This window comes from Tauraco erythrolophus, chromosome 14 (assembly GCF_009769465.1).
Source record: "Tauraco erythrolophus isolate bTauEry1 chromosome 14, bTauEry1.pri, whole genome shotgun sequence".
Classification (NCBI taxonomy): domain Eukaryota; kingdom Metazoa; phylum Chordata; class Aves; order Musophagiformes; family Musophagidae; genus Tauraco; species Tauraco erythrolophus.
Window position 1 is genome coordinate 18,260,959 of NC_141478.1, and position 23,254 is coordinate 18,284,212.

General features: G+C 40.9%; 2 protein-coding genes across 2 annotated transcripts; both read right to left on the bottom strand.

Moving 5' to 3' along the window:
* Positions 1-897: 897 nt before the first annotated feature.
* RORA (RAR related orphan receptor A) lies at positions 898-7,534 on the bottom strand. Its single transcript, XM_009981788.2, has 6 exons — positions 7,476-7,534; positions 6,114-6,246; positions 5,327-5,434; positions 3,817-3,927; positions 2,390-2,502; positions 898-1,062 (listed from the first exon to the last, which is right to left on the bottom strand). The coding sequence occupies exons 2-6, from the start codon at positions 6,232-6,234 to the stop codon at positions 898-900; spliced, it is 618 nt and encodes a 205-aa protein (XP_009980090.2). The 5' UTR covers positions 6,235-6,246; positions 7,476-7,534.
* On the bottom strand, positions 7,470-22,456 carry LOC104374580 (nuclear receptor ROR-alpha). The gene is made up of 6 exons (XM_086620574.1): positions 22,405-22,456; positions 21,072-21,157; positions 12,670-12,811; positions 10,781-11,007; positions 8,042-8,306; positions 7,470-7,597 (listed from the first exon to the last, which is right to left on the bottom strand). Exons 1-6 carry the CDS (start codon positions 22,454-22,456, stop codon positions 7,470-7,472), a joined length of 900 nt encoding a protein of 299 aa, XP_086476700.1.
* Positions 22,457-23,254: the final 798 nt, after the last annotated feature.

A 23,254-nucleotide genomic window follows, 5' to 3' on the forward strand; every position in this document is an offset into this window, starting at 1 on the left:
AATTGTCATTATTTTCAACTCTAAAAAAATCTGTGTAACCATTTCAGGATATGACCAGCCTCTCTTTAAAAGTAACATGGAAAACAGCAGCATAAATACCTCCCAATGTACCAGTACCTGCCAAACTTTTTTCAGTTAAACTTGAATTTCTGGTGCACATGCAACACAACAATGAACACGCTAGCATTTAATTTAAAGAAAAAGGTGCAAAATGAAAGTGCCTTATCAATTCAACAAGAAAAGCTATACCAGTAACTACATTTTATATTAATTAAAACAATATATAAACAATATCTCTTTTGCTATATATAGTCTTCATGCCCATTTACCCTGTAATATATTATAATGCTATTGTTGCTATTGCTATGGACCCTTTTCATGCCGTTCTGTCTACTGGCAAACAGTGGTAGGTGAAAAAAATCGTCCTTCATGAAACAATGAGCAAGTTGTGCAAACTGATGCTGAAATCTCTGCAATGCACACCAGTCGCTGATTACTAGGTGGACTCTCTGTTCTGATCAAGAAATTGATTGTTCTGTCAAAAGTCTGGGCAGTGAACTACAAGAGAAAAACAACCTTCTGACATTAGTACCCTCAGTCTGTGTAAACAGAGGTCAAGGATTGAGAAGTCGAGACAGAAAAAGGGTCCATATTTGTAGGCATAATGGAAATCATATGCATGAGAAAAACAAGTTCAACTCTGTTTCATTGTTTCCCATCCTTCGCCTGACCCCGACCGCCAAGAGATGTGCAGTGTGTTGGCTCCCTAGGTCTGTGCAGGGCCATATAAAGTGTCTTGGTTTTCTTTCTTTTTTTTTTCTTTTTTTTTTTTCCTTTTCCTTTCTTTTGTTTTAATGTTTGTACTTCAGACATTCTAGAAGTGCTTAGGTGATACATTTACCCATCAATTTGCATCGCTGGCTCAAATTCTGAAGTGAACAACTCCTTGTAAAGTGGAGGAAAGTGAAGTCGTACAATGTCTGGGTATATTGCTTTAAATGCCATAAGCTTTTCTGTATGTCGTCCACACAGTGCTCTTAAAGTAGACACTTTGCATATTAACTGTAAAAAAATGAACAGAAGTCATACGGTCATACATGGAACCAGGCCTCCCAACCTTGTTCTTAAGATTAAAGCTCTCTCAAACACTTTTGAGTTCACTTCAATTGTTTACCTTAAAACTGACATTTCAGATGCATAGTCTTGGATGTTTGTTATGTTAAATTAAAAAAAAAAAAGAAAAGAGGAAGCCACTGAAGAGCTATTTAAGCAATACATTAATATTTTCTTTAAGTTCCTAGGAAAATGTATCATTAGGTTTCCTCATTTGCCTACCAAGCACTGGATTGATCCAGAAGTATTTCATATCTGGATCTTCATTCATGCAACTTGGTCGTTCCCATGGAAGAAGGCAGTCCTGACTACTTTTAAACTCACTGTGAATATTATGGAGGGAACTGGCAATGCAGTACATTAGGCTTTTTTAATCTATGCCAAATAAGATGAAAAGGAGCAGACGAGAAAAACCTCTACTTCAGAAATATCACTAGGGTACTCCCTGAACTTACTGAGTAAATTATTTGTATCAAAGCACATGGAAGAAACTGTCTTCCAACAAAGGTATCCAAAGCACGCACTGGGAGAAGAATTGTGTGAGCTAGGATTTCAAATGAGGACAATCTGCAAGGCCTGGGCTGGACCATGCTGCTTCTGTTGTAATTAATTCTGTGGTGTGAAACTAAGCATAAGCTTCCAGCTGTGTAGAGTTCTAAAAGGAACTACATCTGTACAAAGTGCCTGTCCTTCCCCAGTTCATGTTATTTTTTTTAATGTCACACCACTTTTCCATTTTTGAAAAATTATGTGAAGATACTTCACATTAGCATAATAGTATGTAGGATCTCTTTTCTCTTCCCTAGGCATCAGTATGTGGAAAAACTGATGAGAAAAAGGCTGTGTGGGGAACTTCTCATGGAGGACTGAAAAACAAGGTTTGGGTATTGCATATTCTAACCAATTAATTGTCACACAGGCAGAGATTTCATGAGGATTAAGGCATACATGTTGTAGAACTGAAATAGCATCCTGTGTGGCAGAAAGGTGTAGGAGAAACAGGATAAAAACCTTCATTGTTTTTCATGAAGTTCAACATTAAAATACTTCTTTTCAGACCATTATCAACCTTGTTTCCTAGTACATCATCATTTCACCTCTTCTAGTTTTTAGTAAATACTTTCAGCTAAGCACTTGATTTTGAACAAGGTGCTTAGAATCCTGGGTTTACAAATAACAAATTAGCTGCGTAAAAGCTTTAACGCCATAATTAGGATACCGTTCATAAGCAAGCATACTTTCACAGTCACGTGACACAGCACAGTGTGATTCTTACCTTTGTTAGAATCCCATCTTCTCGGTGGTTCTTCTGTAGGACATGCTGAAGTGCTAGCTGGATCTTCTGTTGCAGTTTTTCAATTTTTACCTTCTCCTGAAGCCATGAGCGATCTAAACAGAAACGGAGTTAACACCTCTAGTACTGCACGCAGCAGTCACAGTGCACTAGGAACTACTAAGTTTGTTACAGATTCATCTTTCTCGTTTACAACCTTCTTACATACTGTTCTCATAGAAAATGAGTTTCAAGATTAATAGGTTTTGGAGTATATTTATTACGTGCATTTAAAATTACTCTTATGAAACTCTTAATTAGAAGAATGCAGCGTATCTGAATAAGATTATTTGTTTGCTAACAAGGTCTGTAAAATGCAGGGTATTTACAAAATGAAGCTAGCAACTTTTTAGTGGGAAAGGAACAGATCACAAAATGAACAAGCAGTTGGAGTGGGTCTTGTTGCTAGGATCTACAGTGACATATAGAAAAACCAGAAGCAATTATTCAGCTATTAAAAAAAAGCTCCTCAACTTCCTAGCCAAAAAGTAGTATTAGCCACTCCATCCTCTGTGCGGCAGAACTGTGAGATTCTGGCGCTTACGTACAAAGACACGGGGCTTGCATACTTCTGATGTGGCAAACAGCATGAGAACGCATTTAGGATACAAACCCACTGTTGCTAACAGACTCGTCCACCACCACTTCTGAGTTCACTGTGCTGCAGTCTAAAAATGGAGCGTTTATTTCCTTGGGTGTTTCGCCAGACACAAGCGGACTTTCTGCACCGGTATCTTGTTTCACCTGACCTCAGAAGCTTTCCCGGAACCTGGCGTACTGTGCGTATCTACTTGGGGTTATTAAGTTATTTTAGTCATGGGTACAGGAGACTCAGGCTGACTCTTGGGGTGACTTGTGCGTCTGGCACCATAATTCTCAGTGTACCCAGTTTCACGAGGGGGACAGATACCTGAGCTACCTTGCTACCTGTGTACTACACTGAAACAGCAACCCCCCGTAACAGACCTGAGGTGATACTGGAAGCATTCTGTCATGTGCTCCCGATAATTCTGCTACAGTGGCAAGCTGACAGACATTGAAAGCGGACTATATAAACTTGGTGGCTGCCTTCTGCCTGTCTCACAGAGATTGACCAGTGGTCTCACTCACAAGCATTTACGCTTTTGCAAAGAAGCCGAGTCCTCAAAGAGATGCAAATTTGCAAAAGAAGGGCTTAGATTAAGATTTCCAACTTAACAAATTTATTCCTAAATTCATAGTTTTAATGTTTATTAAAATAAAAATGTTGGTCGAGACACTCAAAAAGATGATGACATTTCACACTGATAGTCTTAACATTATCATTAAAAAGACTTCAAAATAAAAAAGACCTCCACCAAATGAACCTGAAGCAAACCTTTATCTCTTACCTGCCGACATTAAAACAAATGCAGAAAACAAAGCTATCTCATCTTCTGTCAGGTGCATAGAACATAAACTTTTTCCAAATTCAAACACAAAACTAATGAAGTCTTCACAACCTGTCAAAAAGAAGGTACAGCTCATGCTACATTGTTTAAAACTACTTCAGAGCTACAGAGTTGTTGATTTATTCTGATGGAGGTGAAAAATGATGTAAAATACTTCATAGGTGAATGATCTCCTTAAAAACTGTAGAGTGATGGTAGTGAGATCTCACTCCTGCTTGAGCTTATTACCCCATTCCCACATGTCCCCAGCTCCCACTCCCTGGCAGCCAGTATGTAGAAGGTTTTGCACGCTTTATCTTTTCCACATTTGGTTCTTTAGGGGTAAACACGGGTAAAACCCAAGCCGTTGTCAAGCTCAGAATTGGTTTAGCTTTGTTTCTGTTCTAAATGGAACTTTCTCATGTCACTGTGGACTGCAGGTTTGAAACATGTACTTGAAAAGTTCTGATTTTAAGACTACTGAGCACGCAGAAGAGGGAGGGGAGAGAGGCATACAAGGTCCATGCAGGAGCAAAGGGAGAAGCCAAGGTCTGAAAGCTTTTCATGCAGAAAAGGAATGCTGTCTCCTTTCATCCACTCTCTTGTTCACACAGGTGTAAGTCGGGTTACTGCTGCTGTTACACATGCTGTTACGCAGTTCGCCGGAGCGGAGCCCTGCTTTGAAGGGGATCGCAACCTGATGGAAGAGGGCTCTGCCCCAACCCAGCCTCAATTTCTGCACGTAGTTGGTAACAGATGGAAGTTATGTGTCATTAGAACCCACATCTGATACTGCATTCTCGGAACTGTTTGCACTCAGACCTTGTACTTTGAGGCGTTTTAGAAGGGCAGAGAATACTTCAATAATTGTACAGCATTCTCCGCTGCCATATTTTCATGGCCCTCCAAAATGGCTTACAGCCCAAATCTATACCCAGTGATATGCATCCTTTCAAAATTATAAAAAAAATACAGAAAAAAATTTCAAAATTATAAACTGTAGTTTGATAAAAAAAATTGATTTACATTATTTTACTCGCAAGTAACTGCACTTTGCGTATTACAAAACACTATTAACATCTTCAAAGCAGTAACGTCAGTATATTCAAAATTAGCTTAAAATCTGCTGCCTTTTCCAACAGGATATATGAAATGTTACACTAGATAAAAACAGAAGCTCAGATTTCATATCCAGTGTGTCCAAACTGCTCTACCCTGATCTAAGTGTTGAATTTCAACACTAACAGTCCTTTACTGCATGGAGTTAAGCTGTTTTAACTCCTGAAATCAGCTTGGCCTTGAAGAAAGTCAGCATGACTGCTTACAAAATCAGCAGTTTGAGCTTTGGAACTCTTTTATTTGAATACTACAGCCTGATTTTTTTTTAAAGCAGCTGTCCCCTTGCTTTTCCACCTTATTATTTTTAATCTTTTTTTTTTTTTTAAAGATACAACACTTGACATTTCCTTACCTAAGGACTTGAAAACCTCTGGGCTAGCATACTTGCCATCAAAGTAGACTGTGTTGTTCTGGGAGTCAAAGGCACGGCACATTCTGATGAACACAACCTCTAAAGACCCTAAAACAGAAACAATGCATGTTTGACTACTGAAGTGCAGACTTCAGTTGCAAAGAGCAAGTGAGGATTTAAAAACTTCCTGTGCTCTGCAGTCAGTATCAGTTGAGTAGAGCAGTAGGTTTCTGTGGTGTAACAGCATAGTTTGATTTGCTAGTAGAATTAAAAGAATTCTTATAAACCCTTTTAGAAGATTTTGCTAAAGCAACTTAGTTAATGCTAATAAACTCTTGATATTTTTTATTAGAGTAATGAAGTCTCTGAGGTCAAAGCAGCTCATTTAGTTGATGAAGCTTTGACAACTTTGTCCAGTATTTGTAAACTGCATTACTTCTACATCTTGGGTAAAACAATCTGGATTTTTACTGTGAAATAAGTTATTCACTATTAAGAAAGCCAAAACAAAAAAAATTTCAATCCAGCTTTTCCATCTTTACACAATTATTGCTCCCTTTATTCATCATTTCTTTCCTATGTAGACTTGAACTCCATCTATCCAGAGCAACTACGAAGGTACCGTACTTCAGAGAAAGACACAGACCATTTGTAAGGTTTTTCCCCTGTGTTATTTTAAACGATCATTGTACAACATGTCTATCTGTGTGTATGCAATCACTGCACACAGGTAACACCTTCCTCAGTCAAAACTAAGAGAAGCAAACCTTAAAACTGACCCACATACCTGCTTTTAAAAGCACAATTTGATCGTTTTGACACAGTTCCATAAAGCCATCAATGCGTTTGGCAAATTCCACTACATACTGTATAGCTTCTGTTATTTTGACTGCGCACAACTGCCACATTATCTCCCTTTGCTGTTAGAGAGAGAAGAAAAATTGAAAAATTACTGATCAAGGTCTGGAAAGCCCATTTTCATAAAGTAAAACTGAGATGAAAAAAAAGCGGAGTGAATTCTGTCCAGCGTTCCTGACTACAGTCTGCTTATAAGACGAGGAGAATTAACCTCAAAGCCAAAGCCTCATGTAGATGAGTGGCAATGCAAACATTGAAGACTTCTTCCGGGATGTCAAAAGAGATCTGGGTTGGAATGTTTTTATTTCATAAGCCAAATATATTAAAGCATAATGATTCTGGTGATTTCAGTGGCAATTATATTCACTGCATGAAAAGAAAATGCCAGTTTGCACTAGCAGTGCATAATCACGTTTTTCCTATCAACTTCTGAATGTAAATTATCTAACTGGCTCCTCTTCAGAAGGATACACATAAAGATATACATATGTGAAGATCATCTTGTCAACACCATAAAGAAGGTATGCAAGTAGTGATTTTTTCATCTGTTAATGAGAATTCAGAATGAAATTACCTAACAAGTGGAAAAAAATATATTCTTAAGAGACGGTTAAATATTTTTTGTGGAAATTAAAAAGATATTCAAAGAACAGTGTGCTTTAATGGTGCTTCCGAAGATGACTTTCCAAAAGTAGTCATTTGGGAGCAGTTTGTGGATGGAAGGTACATGGAAATAAAAACGTTGATTAAATCTTCCAATACCCGCTGGTGGTGTGGCAGCACTGTGCTGCCCTTCTGTAGGTGAAACTGAAACAGCGAGTGACAGCTGTAGAACGAACCAGGATTGCAACCAGGCACTGAAGGCTGGAAATCTGACAGAATTTTGTGTTTATAACCCCAAAACATGTAAAATTACAAAACTTGGTGGCTTCAGCTTCTTTTCGGTGGTAGTCTTGATCCGGGAGATTACGAATTTAAGAAACGAAAATAACATGCCATTTAGAGCTGAAAAAAAAGTCTCCCGTTTTTTATCCTTGTTTATCAATCACAGACAGATGGATTTTGCGTGTATGGCTTTGCCCTTTCCTGTACCTGTACAAATGGCAAATGCAAAGGGTATCCTTACCATCTTGCTGCTTTTGATTCTAGCCTATTATTTTTTTTGAAAACACACAAAAATATACATTCCTGGTAGTAAAGAGAAAGCAGTGAAAAAGTGAATTTTGCTGTGTGTTACAGAAACACCATGCTTTGGAAAAAAAGCATGCCATAGTTCTGCATGCTTTTATACCTTGTTCTGATAGTTCTCGATTTCTTCCTGCAGAAAAGTCTGCCATGTTATCTGCTGTAGCTCCTCTCTCAAGTACTGGCAAGTCTCCATGTGTGACTTGGAAATATTCTGTGCAAGATGTTCTACGAGAAAGACCAGAAAGTGACACCCGTTAAAAACGCAGAGCTGCACCCCAGACACGAGACAGCGAACATCCAGCGGCAACGGGGGGGCGGGAGAGGGCGGCCGTGAGAAAGAAACGCTTCACTTTCACTTCTCCCTGGAATTCTCTCCGGGAAAACAAACGCACCCAGCGCCAGCCGCTGGCCAAGCCGCACCGGGGCGGGGCGGCCGCCAGGGGGCGCTCCGCGCACGCGCCGTCCCGCGGAGCGGCGCGAGACTGCCCCGCGGGAGGGCGCGCAGGGGACCGCGCGTTCCCTGGGAACGAACGGCCCTGGAGCGCGCGCGCGCCTTCCTGCCGCGGCGGGAGCGAGAGGTCGCCGCCAAATAAAGGCGCGCGCGGGGAAGCCCGGCAGCCTCACACCGCGGCACGTGGCCGCAGCGCACAGCCGCGGAAAAAAACCCACCGCAGGGGTACCGGAACCGCCGCGGGGATGGGGACAGCCTTGCGGGATCCGGGACACTGTGGATGGCGTACAGGGAATGTGACAGCACCGCCAGCCAGGCAGTAGGTCTTCGAAAGTGAAATCCATTTGCGTTTTGTACAAGAGCAGCTTTCTGATAAACACGGAGAGTTACCCCTGGCGAGTGCTGTGGCAAGCGGGACACTATCACGTGAGGCTGCCTGCGAGGGAAAAGTTTCTCTGCTTTTCTACTCTCATTAAAAAAATACTAGGAAAAACACACTTATGAGAGAATCCAGATAATTAATATAACACACTAAAGACTCGAGGGTTTTCTTCCCCTCCTTTAGAGTAGTCGCTTAGTTAACTGCACATGATTTAACATTTCCATACAACATTTTAATTCAAAGTAAACTATTTTCTGCTGTGATACTTGGTTAAAAGACCCGTATGGCAGATTTATAGTTATTATTAAAACTTGATTCCATGAAGCTTTAGGAAGACTTTCAAAAGCATATATCTGAATTCCACATCTACTTTGTCTTTCTCTTTCCTCCCCTGACTCTTCACACGCATCTGTTCTGCTATTTTAGCACGTGACAAGCAGAGCCCTGCTGACTCCTCTCGCAATCCTGCAGCCGGTGCTTTGGCAGGTGAGGCCACTGAAAAGGCAGGCTTAGAACGAGTAAAAACAGTGGCCACTAACACCACAGGGGTATTCTGAGGGACTCGAGCATTAGGTCTTCTGTGAAACTTGCTTTGTTTAACCAAACCCAACTCTCTACGAATTGAGCTGCTGGACCAATCAGTCTCTTTAGTATCGTACTTGCTGCATTAATAGTTTGATATAAGATACTACCCAAAACGTCTTTTTTTAGCATACAGCTGAGGTAAAATCAGATGATACGTGCTACCTGAGCAATCTATAATGTAGAACAAAAGATAGATAGTTTATACTTTGGGTGTCATCATAGCTTTCATGTATTTCAGAGCAATTCTTTTTTTTTTTTTTTAGAAGTGTGTACTTAAAACATTTGGTCTCACTAGCAGCAACTGACAGCATTATACCTGTGCCCTGGCAGGATACAGAGGGTGAAATATTACCATGTTACTCACAAACCTCGGCCTCAGCTCTGGACGGTATTTCAGCACACACCTAAATACTTTCATTGAACAGCCACACCTTTCTAAATTGAAACCTTAGTCTGGAAGACAAACATTCTTCAGACCTTGTTTGGCAATGTCACTGCTGGGCACCCAAATCATGCTCTGTAGCATTTAAATGCAAGCACTGTGTAAATAAAAGTAAGCAACATGACAAACTTACTTTAGGCCAGTGTTCCAAACTCAACACCTGGCCTAGGAAGGAAAAACCCTTCCTTTTTTCTGTGGGTTTAATGTAGATCTTTTAGTAACTCCCACTGGAACATTAACAACCATTTCACTGAGACAAAGCTGGTAGCATAGCCTTTATCCTGATTTTTACTTCTCATTTTCACTTATCTCTAACTGAGGTTATTTGAACTCAAGCCAGACACAGTATTTTGGCCATCACAACAAACTATACTGCAGAGAACTGTGTTCTGCAACCTACAGACATCAAAAAGTAAGCCGCCTTGTCCCTTCCTCTCTGCAAAATTTCTCAGAAGAACATAAACTAAAATAAACCAAGCCAAATTTCCTACCATGTACTTGCCTCTAATCAAAAGAAGTTAGCAAAACGAGACAAATTTAACTTGGAATATCTGATTATTCAAACTATTTTTAGGTTTTCAAAATGGAAACATTAGCACAAATGTTACTTAAGCAAGCAAAATCACTGTTTTAAACACCGGACTGCTTATATGAGCAACAGAATCTTAAAGCCACTTCTCTAACGTCCTGGTCCAGGTTGCTTATAGCCAGCTGACAGAGCACGCTGTAACTCGAGTCTCAGATGCTGCAAGTCACAGTTGTGGAATTCAGCCCTCCTGTAATCATTCAGGGAAGAGTTTAAAGTAGAACGTGCTCATTATAAGGCTCTTGGGGAAGTATCAAAACTTGATAAATTCAAAAATTTTTGAAGTATCTGAAGCCAGATTCCCTTCAACCAGTGGCAAGGAGAAGCACCCTCAGATTAGACTGGTGCTTTGGTTCCATCTTTCCCAGGTACAGGTAAAAAGCAGAAGAAAATCGGCCTCATCGCTTTTTGTTAGAAAATAAAGAATATTGAGGTAATGAAAAACAAGATAAAATGTTCAAAAATCATCTGCAAATACAGAAATACTCTCTCTGTTTGCCCAGCACTAAAAATTATCTTGTTAATCAGTATTCAAAGGGTTCTGTTACAGGCACTGAAAACAAAAGCAACACTGCTAGAGCTGATCAGCCACAATCTCCCGGGACTTTTAGTGCAGTTCCATACGGTGTTCACCCCGTACCCCGATCAGGGTATTGTGCACTTCACAGAAGAATGCCCATACATGCTCACAGCTGTACTGAAGCAGCATTCTCGCTATCACCTGGCTAAACGTGTCACTTTAATCCAAAGCACTAATTAAGACAATTACAATGGAAGCTTTTCTCTCTCATTACCTAATTCTGCCATGGACACAGTTGGAGAGGTCTCCCCATTTGTAAAGAACAATAAGGGAAGAAGCCCGATGCTGGTGTGTAGTCACATATTGGTTCTGGTTTGATTCCATTAATATCAAGACCCGACTGATCTGGAGAAGGCTGTATGTCTAAGTAGAAGCTGCTAACTGCAGAGTCTGCTTTGCTACCTTCAGGGGTATGCCCATCAATGTAATTACTGAGGTCATCATGTAGCTCTGTTAACCCATTGGTGGTGATATTGTATGTTGGTGTGAGTGGTTCTGCCTCTCCGGGTTGCTGCTGATGATCTCGCTGCTGCTGCTGCATTCGATGTTTCTGCACCTCCGCGTACAGGCTGTCCCTCTGCTTTTTTGACATTCGACCGAACTTTACAGCTGAAACACAGACATACAATACGTTACATTTCTACAAATCTGCTACGGCTTTTTAGTTGCCTTGGGTCTTTAAATACTACCCCTAAGGACACAGTACAAAAGGCCAATCAGCAGGATGGGCCGACCTGAGAATCACTCTGTCAGTGACAGGTAACATAGCTGCAGCATTTACTCTTTAAAAGACCATTTTAACAGGCTACCTGAACGGAGCATGAGAAGTCACTGGTTTAGCTTACTCCATTAACTTTCCACTTCTCTACTGAAAAGATTTTCTCTTATTTATCTACTAAAGCTGACGGATGCATCTCTTCAGCATTCAAATCCTACCTGGAAAAGTAGAAGCTGAACCGGTATATGCTGGCCTGAGATGAACTGTCCGATTCCTACTAGCTCTGTATTCCTGCTATGGAGTGAACCTACAGTTAGGTATAAACACATGGGGTCCATCTCAAAGAGCACCAAAAGCAAGCTTTAGTGATACTAGGACCGAAGCACATGGGAAGAACCACAGAACTTGCTTTCAGAGCAGCTTACTGTGACAAGCCAAAAGGTTTACCCGGTGAATTATTGTTAAAACTATATGTTTGTATGTATGTGCACAGGCGTGTGTAACTCTCCACAAAATTATTACTACTTTGAGAAGTATTACTATTAAGTGTAAGCCAGAAGCAACTGGTTTGGCACATCCAGGCAATTCCTAAGAACATGGTATGTGATTTCTGGGACCAGTATCAGCTGTAAAAACCTCATTGTTTAGGAAGATGACTACCACGTTGTACTTTTCTACAGGAAAGCAGACATGTCGGAGCAACTAGTCATTACATGATCAACCATTTCAGGTTTTTAGTTTCATGCCCAATAAATAAGACATTGTAATTCAAGAAGTAAACGTAATCTGAAAACCACCTCCTTAATCGGGCCTCATGTACACAGAGTAATGCATATGTATTGTAGAACACGTAGCACTGCTGTCACTATTGCAGCGGAAAAGACTGAGTCAGATCTTCAAACTGGGGAAGCGATGGCAGCTTCATTACATCTATGGGGGAGATGTGCAAATATCAGCTGCAAATCCAGTTCTGAGTTACGCACGCTTCCATTTTACAGAGGTGGGTTTTCATCATTACACTAGGTGTCATTTTGAGATTAATATTAACAGCACTGGAACACATTTTCTTCAGAATTCTATCTTTGAAAAAACACTGCACTACTTTCTCTTTACTTTTTTCCATTATTCATTACACAGACTTTTAAACTTCTCTGGAAATTGTGAAACAGTTCTGATCTGTATCAATATGGCAATCAGAGTGCACTTACAACTATAGTATGTCACTTAAATTATGTGTGTCTCTGTGTCACACAGAGGGAAACTATTAACAATAGACTAAAAACTGCATCTTCAAGAAATGACCAGAGGCAAAGCTCATAGCTGGGAACTATGATAGATGAGTAGGAAAAACCAAAAATCCAAGAACTTCATGCACACCCTGATTTATGTATATTTGTGTGAAGAGATAGCAACATATAAATACCACTTGGTGATCTGAACTATCAGCCTGACGCACAATTAACTTTTAAATCCTACGTTGTTTTAGCTGAACACACAGCATGCTGAACATGATTTTACTGTTTGCAATTAAGCTATGCGATAGCAGAGCTTACCATCTCGAGACATCCCCACAGCAAGGCATTTCTGTAATCGACAGTGTTGGCAGCGGTTCCTACTGGTTCGGTCAATCAAACAGTTCTTCTGCCGAGGACAGGAGTAGGTAGCATTGCTTTGCTGACTCCTCCTGAAAAAGCCCTGCAATAGAATTGCAAAATACAAGTCAAGAAGCTGTTAACTGGTGGAGCAAACAAAGACTGAAAGGTAGCATACCTAACAGAGAATGAAGTTCAAGTGCACTATAGTCAACTAAAGGAACTTAAGAGGTTGGGTTTTTTTCTCTCCTAGAAACAAACAAAACCCAGTAACTAGTAGGAAACAGTTCATAAAAAAATGTTATGACATGTAAAGGAATTATACATTTTTTCACTGACTTTCCAGATCCCATATTACATATGGTACACCGATTCTTTCCAAATAAGATAAAACTAATTGCAGGCCTTGATTTCCTATCGTTCCTGGGTCAGCATTGATCTCCCAAATAGGGAGGATTCAACAGCTAGTTAATCCAACAGCTGCTCCCCTGTTCTGTTCATCGGAGGTGACAATAGCAGGCTCTGATGTCCGGCCTCACTAATGTATGTATGTGTTTTAAAAATCACAGAGCACGATGCCGAGCAGTTCCTTCTACAAAGAACAATTTTAAAAAATATTGTTTCTTAATTAGTTTGATGCTGACAACCAAGGTTTTGTCCAACTAGGTGCAGGATTTAGATTTTTAAGGAGGGGGAAAGCTGAAACTGGTTTTATGGACTAGCTCTTTTCTGAGGCAACTGCAACGGGCAGACCCACCTCCAAAGAAAGTCAGCGCTGGAAGGTTACGCAGTAGTTACAACTTAGTTCTCTCCATCAGAATGGTGCATGTTATTAACCACTACGCCAGCTGTTTGCTTTGAAGTTCATTTCATCTTTTTGCCACAGTCTGTCCAAACATAAGCGGTGTGTGTGTAATACCTACTTCACAAGGATTCTGCGAAGATGTAGTCATTCTAAAGAGGCATTTGAGATCAGTGAGCACAGTAGTTTAGTTTATGTTGCCACATAATGGATTAATTAACAGCACTGCAAAGAAAATACTTCATCAGAAAGGCTGGGCACCTTTTAATTAAAGTTGGACTTTTACCAGTTTTTTTATTTATTCGAAGACCGGCTCATGCACACTCTGTCCAGACACTTGGTGAAATAAACAACAGGAAAGACTTCTGCATGACAAGTAAGAGACGAGACTTCCTAGCAAACTTCCTGCAGATAGAAACATGAAAAAACACTGAGATAAAGCCCCCTGCTCTATCTTATAAGGAGGGCACCAGCCTTCGCCGATTATGTCCCTTTTATTAAAGCTTTAATGGGGAAACATGGAGAACAAAACCAAAGAGGAAACTGAAGATGCCTCTCTTCAGTTCTGTTTTCCTGTATGTTATTTCTCACCCGTTTATTCTGGTCTTTGCCCCTATATGATTGAACTTTCAACTGTTTTTCGTTTGTCAATAGTGAGATGATCGTCACTGAGACTGAAAGTATTGCACATATTGAGCTCCGATTGAGTGCATTTCACCCTAAAGAAAACGTGAAACACCACATCTATGTAAAACCTGAAAACCTGTCTACCATTCTGACATCATGAGCGACCCCTCTGGAGGAACCAACCCTTAGGTAAGTAGGTAGCTTAATTTCCAGTTCTGTTAGCACCCTTAGTGGAGCCTGTCACCCCAGTGCAAGCACACATGCAAGAGCAATGTGATTCACTAGAAAAACAGGATGAGGTATCAGCCTGACCGGTAACTTACTGATCGAGGTTCTGCACTTCCATGTTATCAGTCCCTTAAAATTCCAGTTCTCCAAACACTTTACAGTTGCACTGAACGACATGCTCACCTATGAACCGCATGAAATCTGCCGCCACTGAGATCCTGAAAGTCAGCTTAGTCAATATGTAAAATGAACCCGGCCCAATAACCTCAAAGATCTACATGTTTTCCTTTAGCTGGATGTATACTGAGTCTGTATTGCCAGTGTGGCTTATTTCTCTTTATTAAGCATATTGTCAAGCCGAGGATTATTTTTAGTGATATAATGGAGAAAATACTGGGCTGTTTGCTTTTCCACATTTTCCCTAGAGACACAGCTGCTCGATACATTTTAGTGTACAATATATCAGCTAAGTTACAGCTTGAAGCTAAATTTTCAATAGAGCAGAACTGCCTGAAACTGGGGCCTTTAAAAGCACTTGCACTTCACCAACCAGAGCGCTTTTAAAAACAAACCCTACAACGTTTTCTCGGCATGTTGAAAACATCACCAGTAGCTAAAGCCAAAACCAAAAAGCCTTGCCTCGCACTTCAGAAATGAATCTAAACTTGTCCAGAGCTCAGAAACGGACATACCTGAGATTTGGGATTGAACTGACAATGAAAGCAAACAGCGGGTTTTTTACTCTGAAAGTTCTATATTGTTGTCATTTATTCGTGAGTTTTCTAACCTTTTGGTGGTTCTTGGGCTCTCATATAAGATATATGGGGAAGCCCTTATTACAGGAGCCTTCTGTAAATAAATATAGTTTCTTCCTAGGCTGTTTCTTTTTCCCCTTCTTATTAGAAGAGAAGGAGAGATGCTATATTCTGTTGTTCTATTTCCTCTCTTTCGCCAGAGGCACAGAGCTAGCTATAATTTTTCCACCAGGAAGGAGGAGGTGGAGGCATGCATGGTAGTACACGTGTATACATTCAAGCATTATGTAAACCAGCCAGGCCACATGCTCTTAATTGCATGCATGTTCACAACCATTATTTCACATTCAGGCATTGCCTAATGGCCCACGGGCAGAGTGGACCCCTCTTGATCAAACACACGAGTGAAACTCCTCCTGCATTGAAAGAGTCACCGGTGGCACAGTCTGAAGCGGGGTCTCTGGCAGAGAGCGCTCCTGCGAGTGCACGGAGCCTGATGTCAGCATAAAGATCCAGCTGACTGCGGCGAGGCGTCACTGGGCTTTGCATGTCTCCCTTTTCATGTAGGTTTATTAACACAGCGCCAGAAGAAGAGCAGAGCAGATTACAAGCCATAGTTTCATCTCTGCATTTCAGACTCCTATTTCTGTACAACGCAATACATGGGTTTTCATAGGCTGCCAAGAAATCAAGTTGAGGAAAAAAGGGCGCAAGAACTTTTCATCTGCAAGTCACTTTGAATAACAACTTGTTAAAAATAACTTTGAAATGTAAATAGCAGTTTTCGCAAAGTCTATTAATAGTTTCAATAACTCCACTGCTCCGTGGCTCGGCATTACAGGATTTTTTCATCCAAGTTTGCTCCCTAGTGGGGGGGAAGTCAGTTGTGCTTCCCTGACGTCCCCACGGCACAGCACAGACTCCCCCTCCGCTGCAGCACAGGCTGAAACACTGATCTCATGTTTGGTCTTTTGACAAATTTTCATTTAATGAATTGATTCCTACAGTTCATTAACATACCCACTTCCACTTCTGTATACACATATGTCTTAATTAGCTGCTCATTGGCTGTTTAATTACAAGAAAACAGCTGACAGCTGCCTTGCTGCATCCTAATGGCAGACGTTTTGGAATGACTGTATGCAAGCCTGTGACAACAAAGGCTTATTCATAATCCCATGATTTATGGCTAATACGTAAAGACTTCCACGTATCATTAAGTTTTGCAATATTCTAAGCAATTAACAATTAATTGAGGGGGTTCATTCTTTTACTGTTTTCTAAAGCAAACTCACAAATTTTCTTCAAAGAAACATCAGAAAAATACACTGTCATATGAAAGACAAGTGAACATTCAAATTGGGTTTTTAACCCTTCTATGACAATAAGCACATATTTTACTCTTAAAGGGAGAGTGCTGCGACAATATTGTTTAATAGACTTTGTTAAGAAACTATTTGGTAACAAAGTTATAGTGCCTGTGAAAAAGGAGAAAAAAACGTTTTTACATATGTAATAAAGACAGGAGTGAGATTGTGCTTAGCAGGTTATACAAGGCTTCTGACTAGGCCTTTCTGTAACATGGCTCATCTCTTTACTGAAATGTTTTGCTGGAAATTGACTAGGCAAAAAACTCAAAAAGGAAAAACTTCACAAGCATGAATTTGAGCTAAATATTTGGAATACCAATTTGACACTTCATGTTCAACAGAGTAACAAAATTGTCTATAAAGAAAGTGAATGAACAAATGAATGAACAAAAGTAATGCAAGATGGGAAGTGACAATACACCAGGTATTGTTTTCCAAAGCAACACACATGGACATTCCTTGTGGTTACAATGAACAAGACCATCTCAGGTCTTAAAAAACACTAGAGACAAAAGCGAGTACCTATAAACCTTCAAAAACAGAAGAAATGCCCAGAAATGCCCTGCATGGATGGTGTTATGAGACCAACTGTGTAGGGTCAAGTAAAGGGGGAGATCATACTGATGACTGTGGGTCAGTTGGGCACGAACTGGTACTATTGACAGCAAAAGCGGTAACTGCATCTGCAAATTAAAAGACATAGTTCATTAAAAGAAACTTTGTTTCAAACGAAATGCTTTGCCTTGTGCTTTTGAAGCATTCAGGTATTTTCTGACAATGCTGAACTGGATTCAAGTTTCAGCTATGAGAAACAAATATGGATGTGCACAAACCAGCCTCCTTTCTCAGCATGGTCCCTAACATAGAGCAAAAAGTTGTTAAGGGATTCTCACAACAAATGGTTGAGGAAGTACTCCACACAGATACTATTTTTTTCAGTAGTGCTACTACAACAGTAGTTTTCCCCTCTTACACAGGAGAATAAACTTTTATTTCTGAGTCATAGTACAGTCTTTGTGTCCTTCTTCATTTGTGCTTCTGAGTAAAAGTCTTATATGATTAATATCTTCCCTTGTCCCCATTATATGTTGTATACTAGGTATCAGCAAAGGTCAGACAGAAAAAACCCCTCTCTTTTAAAATGTATTTTATTTATAATAAGCCACAGAAACCCTCCTAGGTAAGTATAAATCAGAGCCTGGTTAAAAACTAATTTTTTTCACTAGGGGGAAAAGAGGAGGTGGCGTTAAATTTGATTTTTTAAAGGCAGATTCCAGTTCAGCTAAATGGGTTGACAGCTGGGGGTACTCAATGATGTTTGTGCAAAACACAACCACTAACTTCATAAAAACAGCCAGTACCATCGTAGCAAGGTAGGAAATGAAAACTTCTCAAGAAACACTCATTGGCCTAATTACAACGCTTCAATTCTAGTTATGTGAAACTCAATGTAACAACAAAAACCAGTCAGAAAACTTCCAATTATTTGAAATGCAAGGGTCACAGACCTGTGGAAGTGTAACAGGAGAGCAAAAGTCAATTTGACAAGAGCTGGTCTGTGGTTTCCTACATGATACAGATTACAATTGCAAAGTAGGTCTTTGCAACTAAAACTTCACTTCAGGTTTTAAAGAAATTATATTTCTCGTGGTTATTAGTATTTACACAGTAACACTTAAGTTAATAGTAATGTTAAGTAACAATAAGTTCACACCAAACTGGAGCAAAACCAGTCAGAGCTGAAATCATCCCACTTCGCTGCTGCTGCTATCACTGCCTGTAGATCATTCTTGACAGGCGTGGCTCGAGAGGGCAGCAGCACATCTGTTCATTTCTAATGACTAAGGCCATGATCCCACAATCCGATGCACACGGATGGGTTTGCAGCACCTGTGCAGAACCTCACTGGCTTCTCTGGGACTGTATGTTGGTGCGGGACATTGGCTCCAGGAATCAGAGCACAGGACTGGGAACTAGGTCTTCATAGCAGTGTACTTTTTACAGAAGAAGGCTTAGCATAACATGAAGAGCAACGTAAGCATGCTCAAACCTGCAGAGATCATAGCCACAGAAAAGCTGGGAAAAAAAACATACCAACACACACCTGGCTCATTTGGCAGAAGCCAAGTGATGCCAGCTTTTTCACCAGCCAAAATACTTCTGTTGGGTGAGACTTTGTTGACATTACTGTGGAAGAGCGTAGTACAAACAAAATCCATCTGCTACAGTAGGGCATTTTGAATGCTGCCTAGGCTGTGATCATTTAAACTCTTCCTGTGACTTGTGCCCACTAGCACTCCCTAGCTGTCACTACTCACAGGTCTTCTTGGATCGGGCATTAAAGGAGAGTGAGGTGAGCTTCAGAGTTACTTCCCTCCTGAACGAGAAATAACTTGGTTAACTAAGTTCATATTCATTGGCTTTAAAATTCTGCCTGAAATTGTATGGCTAGAAAACTTTATTCTGCTACTCCAAAGGAAGGAAAAAATGCCTGACTTCATTCACTGGGCCACTGTCTGTCTTACTCATGCATACTGTGCTTCCAAGGTTCAAATGGGCTTCAGTGTGCTGAGCATCCTCGCCTGCTTGCCCCACTTCTGCCCTTTCCCACCAGCTGACTGTTACGGTGGGATTCTCAGAAGCAGACCAAGAATTGTCCAGAGCTCCCAAAAACTCAACTGATGCAGAACTGAAAGGACAGCCGTTTGCTCTGAAACGTAAGGAACTGCACATGCATTTCTCACTATCAGGCTAGCATCTGTTGTTCTGACTCCTGGAGGCACCCAAAGGACTTTTCTCCTAATAACTCACGTTTGTATTTATTCCTGGGAAAGTACAGCCACTCTGGTGGAGGAATACTCGATGGGAATGTCTGTCTTTTACCTGCAGTGCTAAGTGCCTACCAGCTATGTACTAATGTGACTGCGAGTATGGGCTGCTCTGTTGCTTCCTCCTGCACGCCGCCGTCCTGCCACTTTTGGCAAGGGCTTTTCTCACACAGAGGACTTCAGAGAAGGCAAGGCCAGAGACCTGCACGAAGGTGAGGCAAAAGACAACACGGCTGGCAACTCTGCTCTCCTTTGGCAGGCTGTTCCTGTTCTGCAACAAACCATGTTGAGAAAGGCCTGTTTTCTGCATAGATGAGCATAAGCGTTACGCTAACCTCGGTCTGTTGACAACGATTGTGGATCCTGAGGCAGTCTCTCAGGTACACTGGTCCCAGACCGTTTAAGGATTAAAGAGGTCTCGGACCTTGAACATAACTTGATACTCTTTGACAAGATAGTCATACAGCAGAATTCTCACTGCAAATGTCTGCCGCTTCACACAGTTGAAATTTCATAAGCGCTGCTGAACCACGTAACGCTGAAAAAAGTAATCACTTTATTATCAATGCCTTTTTAGTGCACTTCTTGCTTTTTCCATAGCAACAGCAGTTACAAAGGGCAGAAAGTGCTGTCCTCTATCATTCTAACATTCTCAGATTTTTTTTTTTTTTCTTTCTTCTTACCAATACTTCCATGAGACTGAGCGAATGTGTTAATGAAAACACAAAAACCTTCCATGGAAAAACACAAAAGAAACCTCTATAATGTGAAAGCAAGGAAGATACTTTTTGAAGATGGGTGGTAGTATTGAGCATGGCAGAGAACAGACTAAAAACTGTCATAAATATAAATTCTTCACACCTAAAGCTTAACAGTGGAAAACCTACTGGCATGGGATTGCAACACGTACATACATGAAGAAAGCAACAAGCTAGAGCACAGCTGTGCACACCGTGTAATTCCCAAGCTAGTGCTGTAATTCTCGACTAGTGATAAAAAGGAGTGATTAGCTTCACGGCGCTCTGGCCCAGTGTTAGTGCTGTCCAATTTAATTCTTGGTTGAGAGAGACAAACTAAACAAAATACACGTTTCTAGTGTCGTCTTTGTTCACGAGGGTTTACTGCACGTACAAATCCAGGAAAAAATCCAAAGCCCAAACCTTACACAGCCATGGCTGCATTGCAAAGAATAGGCACTGCTTCCAGGAAGACCTGAGTGTGCTTAACACTAGTAGCACGTGCTATTTGTGGAACACCATCTTCTATATCAAACAAAATAGATTTGCAACTGTAGCAGATTACAAAAGAAAACTGGGAAGTCGGAAATCTCTCACGTATTTCAACACAGCTTCTAAGCAAGTTACGAAGCAAAAATGGAGAGTGACACTCAGGAAAGAAAGAAACTCCTGCTCAAGTGAATCCACAGAACAGATTCTTTGTGGTATGCTAGAAGCAGATCATATTCCTGTACCTCTTCCGATTATTCAGAGAGACAGTTTACAGCACACACAGCACAACCGCATGATTTTTGAAGCTTGTCCTGAAATCTCTGTGCATCTATGTGTCACAGAAATGCCCTATTTAAAAGCCAGATAAAACCACTACTTCAGAATCCCCAATTGATTTCATATTCTTTGAAATGGAATCCACCTATCCAACTTTGGTGCAATGCTTGCCCTTTAAAAAAGGAAGGGAAATAATCACTGTCAAAAGGCTAAATGCTGTTTTAAGACTTAATGTTTTAGAAGCTTACCTTGCAGCCTTCACATGTAATGACACCATAATGGATTCCTGATGATTTGTCTCCACAGATCTTGCATGGAATAATTTCAATTTGAGCTGCAACAGAAGCACGCAACCAGTTAATTACATTTTCTTTTAAACACCTTATAAAAGCATTCCCTGATCAGCATTTGTACAGTGAAAACTAATAACCTGCTAAACATTATACTGCATTAACTATTCATTGCTGAACTGCAAGGGTCCCCTAGAGCTTTGGACTAAATGATGGCTGCTCGTTATATAATAGCTTTTGGGTTATTAAAATGGGTCATTTGAGAAGGTGCTTAAGAACCCACAAGAAGGCTAGAATCAGCATTTCAAAGCCAAAAAGAATAGGAGACTTCACGTTTTGGCCAAAGAGCTAAGACGACACTAGAAAGGTTTCCTCCAGTCTTATTCCTGTGAGATCATAAAAGGCAATTTTGAAGTTTGCCCTGCCTGAAAATGAATGCAACACCTGTACCGGAGGGGTCACCGTCATGCCATCCAGTTCACACGACTGGCCGATCCGAAAGGGAAGTAGCAAGGTTTTTACACAAGAAATCCAAAACTCACGTATCTGAATGGAAAGCGAATTATCAGTACGTATTTGCGTATTAGATACCACAGAACAAACGAGGGAGAGAGGCACAGCAGTGTTCCAGCCAACTTACAAAAGCCAAAGGAGTCGGCGCAGTTTGGAAAATGCCGTAGACACATGTGATACGAAAGCCCCAATTTTTTAAGTTGAACTTCACACATATAAAACACACCTGCTGAATTCGGTTTAGCATGTGACAGAACTCTCCGCATGTATCCCTAAATCACAGCAACTTCCCACCTGAATACATGGATTTAAGAGGGGACTCCTGTACGCTCAGGAATACCTCTTTGACTGCTTTTGCAGTATATGGCTGCAGTCATTGTGCTGGCAAGTCTTTTTGCGTAGGACCATGCTGAGGCCGTGCTCCACGATACCAAAGACCAGCAGTCCACATTTTACATATGCTTGCACGTGCTCACAGAAACACAGGCTGTAGGTAGGTAACCACAAAATCCCAAGAAAGCCCTTTCTCTGCCACAGCGGTGGTCGGAGCAGGCTACATCAGTTTTCCTGAACTGGCTTAGTCCGAACAGGAGCACAAATGCAACTCTTGCTGTGTCCCTGACTGCGATACATTAACAATCAGCAGTGCCGTTCATCTCCTGTGAGGAGCTGAAATCCATTTGCAAGATGCCCGATTGTTCCAGAGAGCTTTTATTTCATCCAGTTTACGGCTACCCAGACTGTAACACACATAAAACCACATCTAAAACTATCTTACAATGCATCACCGTAACTTTAGTTGTACTCTTAACACTGTTTTCAAAAGTCATGTCCACTCTCACAAACGCTACGTTTCGCATGCCATTTCATCGCAGCCCAACATTGCAGCTCAGGACCAGGCCAAAACCATAACATAACTGTAAACTAGAAGACCAGAAGACTTCTAGCACAGCACTGACTGCACTAAAGTAGTCCTTCAAAATATTCTCCAGATGACATCAAATGCAATGATGGGAGCAGCTGAGTAGGACCTGAATAGAACCCATTTGCTCCCAGGAACCTAACGGCAGCTAAAACGCTCTGCTGAGGAAAGCAGTGCCCAGCAGCTGCGGGACTACATTGCTGTTTTCCTGACAGTTCCGTATCAGCAGCTTTCAAAATACTTTCATACAGCAGGACACTGCTTGCATCTGCTTCCACCATAAGGATCTTTGCATTCTTGACCTTTAATCCCCCACCCTCCCTGCAGCAACAAACCGATAGGCTGGAATTAAAAGGTCTGTTTAGGACACTTAAGAAAGGAAATACTTCTTCCCTGCAGTCCTACAAAAAACCTGTTTTAATCTCACTTTGCTCTCAGCTAACACATTAAACACAATGGAGCAGGAAGTGAACTAATAAAAGGGAAAAATAAAGCGTATGCTATTTTATTAATGTTACATTGATTTTTTACTAGGGCATCGTAGGTTTACGAACCAAGGCTGGAGCAGAAAGGGCAGCATAAGCCCACTTTACATCAACAAATTGAACACAGACTGAAATTCACAGACACTCAAAATTGGTATAATGTGCGGTTCAAATCCAGAGAGCAATCCTGTGGGCAAAGTCTGGAATAGATCTACCGATTC

Coding starts and splice junctions, on each gene's coding strand:
- RORA (XM_009981788.2), bottom strand. CDS start 6,234: ATGTGGCAGTTGTGCGCAGTCAAAATAACAGAAGCTATACAGTATGTA. Junction 5,435..6,113: donor AATTGTGCTTTTAAAAGCAG/GTATGTGGGTCA, acceptor TTTCTGTTTTAG/GGTCTTTAGAGGTTGTGTTC. Junction 2,503..3,816: donor ATTTGTTTTAATGTCGGCAG/GTAAGAGATAAA, acceptor GTTTCTGTTTAG/ATCGCTCATGGCTTCAGGAG.
- LOC104374580 (XM_086620574.1), bottom strand. CDS start 22,456: ATGACTTTTGAAAACAGTGTTAAGAGTACAACTAAAGTTACGGTGATG. Junction 21,158..22,404: donor TAAAGTTACGGTGATGCATT/GTAAGATAGTTT, acceptor CTTCTGTTGCAG/CTCAAATTGAAATTATTCCA. Junction 12,812..21,071: donor TTACATGTGAAGGCTGCAAG/GTAAGCTTCTAA, acceptor ATTCTATTGCAG/GGCTTTTTCAGGAGGAGTCA.